The sequence below is a fragment of the Garra rufa genome, chromosome 3 (genome assembly GCF_049309525.1).
Source record: "Garra rufa chromosome 3, GarRuf1.0, whole genome shotgun sequence".
Taxonomy (NCBI): Eukaryota; Metazoa; Chordata; class Actinopteri; order Cypriniformes; family Cyprinidae; genus Garra; species Garra rufa.
The window spans coordinates 61,517,814-61,523,813 of record NC_133363.1 but is presented as its reverse complement, the minus strand read 5'-3'; the positions used below and the strand labels follow the sequence as shown (position 1 = coordinate 61,523,813).

The window sequence follows — 6,000 nt, the reverse complement described above, 5'->3', positions numbered from 1 at the left end:
GATGCTTGCAATAGCTCATAAATTTAGGCTGAAACACAGCATAATGCAGCATAATTAGGAGCCGTCTAAGTGGCATCTCACGAGGGTTTTGTATGAGCTCTAATTTAGTTCCCTCTAAGATCTACATTGTCTCATGTTGATTTATCCATCTCCTCCATGTCTCTGTAGTTGTTGGAGTGGATCCGTCGCACCATCCCATGGCTGGAGAACCGCGTGGCGGAGCAGACCATGCGCGCCATGCAGCAGAAGCTGGAGGACTTCCGTGACTACAGGCGCATCCACAAGCCCCCACGAGTTCAGGAGAAATGCCAGCTGGAGATCAACTTCAACACCCTGCAGACCAAACTCCGCCTGAGCAACCGCCCAGCCTTCATGCCCTCCGAGGGCAAGATGGTGTCGGTAAGTCACGCAAACCGTCTAAAAAGTTGGTTCTGATGCTCTCAAAAAGCGTCTGCTGCAGCAAATTAGTAGAAAACTATTTGAAAACTAACTTGACTTTATGAACTGCCACTCCTACTTCTAGATATTCGGCCAATCACATCAATTGATTTGGATTTGACTAATTAAGTAAGTTGAAGCTGATACAGAAACTGTGTTTGCTTGTTTGTTTGCAGGACATTGCTAATGCGTGGAAAGGTCTAGAGCAGGTAGAGAAGGGTTATGAGGAATGGCTCCTCACCGAGATCCGTCGTTTGGAGAGACTCGATCATCTGGCGGAGAAGTTCAAGCAGAAATGCAGCCTGCACGAGTCCTGGACCTCAGGTAACCTTAAGCTTAAAACTAGGAGATCTGCAATACAAGGAGAAAGCTATTACCAAATACAAGTTAATTTCACACTTTTACGAGCCTTATATGTATGATTATATGTTGCATACATTGCAACATTACAACTTTTATGCCTTTTAAAGTCTAAATACAATTGCCAGAAGTAAAAAGCTAAAGTTAGGCTATAAACAAACTACAACAAGGTCACATGCTTTATCTTTTTACCACCACCACTAAGCTTTCGACAACTTTCAATATGTGCTTAGGGGTGGGCGATATGGCAAAAATATCATATCACGATTTTTTTTTTTCCAGAAATATCCCGGTTTTATCACGATTCTTTGTCATGTTGGTTTTACTATTTTACAAGTTGTCTGAGCAGTACAGCCAAACTAATTTCCTTATTTTAAAACCAAAACCCCAAGGTAACAAAATATAAAATAAAAAGGATGGCAGATATTTAGGCCAAAAGTGGGTGAACATAAAAATCTTTGTCATTATTTTATCTTTTGTTATTAAAAAAAAACAAGAACAAAGATAGGCTACATGTTACAAATACACATAATATACAAACAAAACAAACAGTGCTTTAATTTTAGGTACAGTAGGTGTATTTATCAGTAGCATTCAATAAATTGAATTAACAAATATGTGACCCTGGACCACAAAACCAGTCATAAGGTTAAATTTGACAAAACTGAGATTTATACACCATATGAAAGCTCAATAAATAAGCTTTCCATTGATGTATGGTTTGTTAGGATAGGACAATATTTGGCCGAGATACAACTATTTGAAATCTGGAATCTGAGGATGCAAAAAAATCAAAAATACTGAGAAAATCAACTTTAAAGTTGTCCAAATTAGGTTCTTAACAATGCATATTACAAATCAAAAATTACATTTTGATATGTTTACAGTAGGAATTTTACAAAAAATCTTCATGGAACATGAATTTTACTTAATTTCTTAATGATTTTTGGCATAAAAGAAAAATCAAAAATTTTGACCCATGCAATGTATTTTTGGCTATTGCTACAAATATACCCCAGCGACTTAAGACTGGTTTTGTGGTCCAGGGTCACATATAAATATAAAAATAAAACACTATATACACTATATACATAAATTATACATTGACTCTTATTAAACCATTTGTATTAGTTCTTCAGTCAGGAGTGATTTTCCATTGTGTTTTGATTTATTAGCCTTCCATCGCCCAAAAATGACAATTCGGTCATCATTTACGCACTCTCAAGGTTTTTTTTTTTTTTTTTTTTTTTTTTTTTAAGCATAAAACATGTTGAACATAAAACTTATTTTGAATAATCTGAGTAACTAAACAGTTGCTGGTCCCCAGTTACTTCCTGAGTATTTTATATTTTTGGGTGAACTGTCCCTTTAATGGCAAACGGCAGCATGTTCAGTTCTGTCGCTTTAAGAGCTGCACGCATCTGTTATACAGGGGTGCATCCGTTTTTCTCTCAAGTGTTTACTTTCACTTTAGACATGAGCAACTGTGTTTATATGTAATCCCTGCGTGTTTTTGACAGTATTAGCGAATCAGACGCCAAAGATAGCTGAGTCCAATAATAACAAAATAACGTTATTTAACTGGCAAGGCTTTGAAGCACATGCAAATAATGTACTTTTGTGATTACAAATGTGACCCTGGACCACAAAACCAGTCTTAAGTCGCTGGGGTATATTTGTAGCAATAGCCAAAAATACATTGCATGGGTAAAAATTTTTGATTTTTCTTTTATGCCAAAAATCGTTAGGAAATTAAGTAAAGTTCATGTTCCATGAAGATTTTTTTGTAAAATTCCTACTGTAAACATATCAAAATGTAATTTTTGATTTGTAATATGCATTGTTAAGAACCTAATTTGGACAACTTTAAAGGTGATTTTCTCAGTCTTTTTGATTTTTTTGCATCCTCAGATTTCTGATTTCAAATAGATGTATCTCAGCCAAATATTGTCCTATCCTAACAAACCATACATCAATAGAACGCTTATTTATTGGGCTTTCATATGATGTATAAATCTCAGTTTTGTCAAATTTAACCTTATGACTGGTTTTGTCGTCCAGGGTCACAAATACGAATAAGTGCAGTGTCCCATGAGTAGTATGTGTTGTTGTACAGTATATTGAGACGGAGGCACACTGTAGCAGATACTACTATATTTATTCAAAAGCAGATCGTGGAGACATTTTAATCGTCCACGATCAAAAATCGTCATAAATCTGTGCTTAAAATCTACAAGATGTTTGTCTGAGTTAGAAAAGTTTGCAAGAGTTTTGGTTATAAAGGTGTACTAGTGCGTAGGTGAGTTTCACTGCAAATTTGCATGGATCCAACAGAAAGCTGCTTGGTTTGAAATTGATTTCTGTGTAATCTGAGCTTCATACATGGATCTTTTTTCCCGTGGAATTTTTTGAACGCACCTTTACAGTAAATGTAGCCTACACAAGCACACGTTTTGAAATGTGCAGGAATGGTTGTGTTTCTGATTTGACGTCTCTGTCTGCAGGAAAGGAGCAACTGCTGTCTCAGAAGGACTATGAGACAGCCTCTCTGATGGAGATCAGGGCTCTGATGAGGAAGCACGAGGCGTTTGAGAGCGACCTGGCCGCCCACCAGGATCGAGTGGAGCAGATCGCAGCCATCGCTCAAGAGCTGAAGTACGAAACAGAGAACCTCACCAAACCTACAGAAAACATGTCTGGGATCATATTTCACTGCAAAATCAAAAACACATCTTGTATAAAAACAAAAAAGCCTGTTTTTTCCATTTTGACATGATTTTCAGAGTAATTACTTCTCATTCCCATTACGCAAATATACATAAATTAAGCAATAAAAATTTGTGCAATATAAAACATGGTATGATTTGAATGACAAGGGCCTTGGCATTGAGAATAATTGTCATTACCCCAAAAAAGTCAAATGTTGCATTGTGGTAACTGAGAATTTCACTGAATATAATGTGCAGCTTAATTTTCATGAAAATTGAAAACATCCTAATGGTCATAAAACAAGCTTCATATTCTTAATGCAAAAAAAATAAATAATTGTATGCATGTGTGCTATTAGTATACTTTTAAAACTAAAAAATTAGTAAACTTGCAGTCTGTTTTTAAAAAATGTATGACACACTTAGTAAAATTATACTTAAGTATACCGAGCTTCTACTAGTATGTATGCAGAAAAGTCTATGTTTATCATTTGATTTTGAGATACACTTTTAGTATAATTTATAAATATAGCTGCAAGCAGCAATTACGGGGCCAAGCACTCAAAGCGGAAAATGAGGAGCTAAGGATGGCAGGAACAGCAGACCAACTGCAACAATAAGGAAACAGTTTCGAATATCGACACGAAATCCATAAGTTTTTGTCAGCATGGTCTGAAGATGATCCGAGTCAAATTTGGTGAAAATCCGACTAACGGTCTAGGAGGAGTTCGAAAAAGTAGGTTTTCTACGTTAATCAAAATGGCGAACAGGAAGTTAGGCCAATTTTGGCATAATTGGTATCAATGTTCTCGGCCTGACCCAAGGAATATTTTGAGATCACTTTTATTACAATAAGCCATTTTTTTCCAGAAGTTATTAGCATTTTTTGAAAATTTCGTTATAACTTTTGACCACAAGGTGGCGCTGGCCCCAAAATTTGTATGTACATTCAGGGCATGGTGCCGAACATTTTTGTAATTATTGTTGAAACGATACGCTAATCCGTTCTCAAGATACAGCATTTTAAAGCTAAATTCAAAATGGCCGACACCCAAAATGGCTGACATGGGAAAATTGGATATGGTTCGACTCGGCATGCTCCTCCGAATCTAACGGGACGAGTTTCGAGATTTTTGGCCAAATCACTAAGAAGTTATAAGCAAAAATAGCCAATTTTCATATCTCCTGACCACTAGGTGGCACTGTGACGAAACACTGCAGGTATCCTCAGGTCATGCTTGTTATAACACACACCAAGTTTGGTCTCAATATTCCAAAGCGTTGCAGAGATATGGCTTCACTTCCATTTTTGAACGCTTTTCGTAGAATTAATTAGCGCGTTATTCGAGAACGGTTTGTCCAATCAACTTGAATTCCATAACGTTTTGCCTGCATGGTCTGAAGATGATCTGAGCCAATTTTGGTGTAAATCAGACAAACCGTCTAGGACGAGTTCGAAAAAGTAGGTTTTACAAACAATTAATTATAGAAAAAAAACTAATCCTTACGATTTTCATTGTTCATTCGACTCGGCATGACCCAAGGATTCAGAGAAAATTGGAATTTTGATTTTGTGGCTTACGGTTCAAAAGTTATTATCAAAAAGAAAGTGAAAGTTTGGACAAGTGGTGGCGCTAGAGAGTTTGAGTTAGAGACTCCAAACTTGCTATGGTTAATGTTGGGACTGTCCTCTATTAGTGTGCCAAATTATACAACTTTCCCGCAAGCGGTTCTATGGGCTGCCATAGACTTGCGGCGGAATAATAATAATAAGAATCCTAACAGATACAATAGGTGCCATCGCACCTTCGGTGCTTGGCCCCTAATTAAATATTCTATGTATATTTGGCTTCTGAGTATAATATAGCAACTATTAAACTAGTAGTTTACTAACATTATACTTTAAAGTGCACTCGGTCACACTTTATTTTAAGGTCTAATTCTCGCTATAAACCATTTACTACAACTTTTGCCTCAACAAACTCCTAATACGGTCATGGAGAATAAATGCTTTAAAAGCACTAATAAACAGCCAATATGTTATTAATAGGCATGCTAATAAGCAACTAGTTAATAGTAAGAATTGTTCCCTATACTAAATCGTTACCATGTACTCGAAATAAAACGTGGGCTAGAAGTCTATAACAACTAAACTAAGAGTGAATGTGTAAATTCACTTGTAGTATAGTTCAGAGTAGTTTTAATACTAAGGAAAAACTGGTTAACCCAGGTAAATAAATGTACACTTTCATAATGTACTTAAAGTGCTCTATTTGCATGCACTAATTTTGTACTTAACGTACTAAAACATATTCTGTAGTGCTTCTTAAGATAAACTTAAGGTCATCTACTTTAGTGTATGAAAAATGGGTCCAAGTGTACAGTACAAGTGGTAACTAAATACATTTTAAATACAGAGATAGTATGTTAAAAGCACATTTTAGTTCATATTCATGGTGTCCCAAAATGGCACAGTTGAGTACACTTAGATGAT

The 6,000-nt window shown here is 36.1% G+C and overlaps 1 protein-coding gene across 1 annotated transcript in view; it reads left to right on the top strand.

Moving 5' to 3' along the window:
• actn3b (actinin alpha 3b) overlaps positions 1-6,000 on the top strand; it is a 65,203-nt gene that overhangs the window by 36,650 nt on the left and 22,553 nt on the right. The window contains exons 10-12 of the mRNA XM_073836470.1: positions 169-399; positions 615-762; positions 3,303-3,453. Of these exons, the coding sequence (XP_073692571.1) occupies positions 169-399; positions 615-762; positions 3,303-3,453 (530 nt within the window). The remainder of the gene's footprint in view (positions 1-168; positions 400-614; positions 763-3,302; positions 3,454-6,000) is intronic.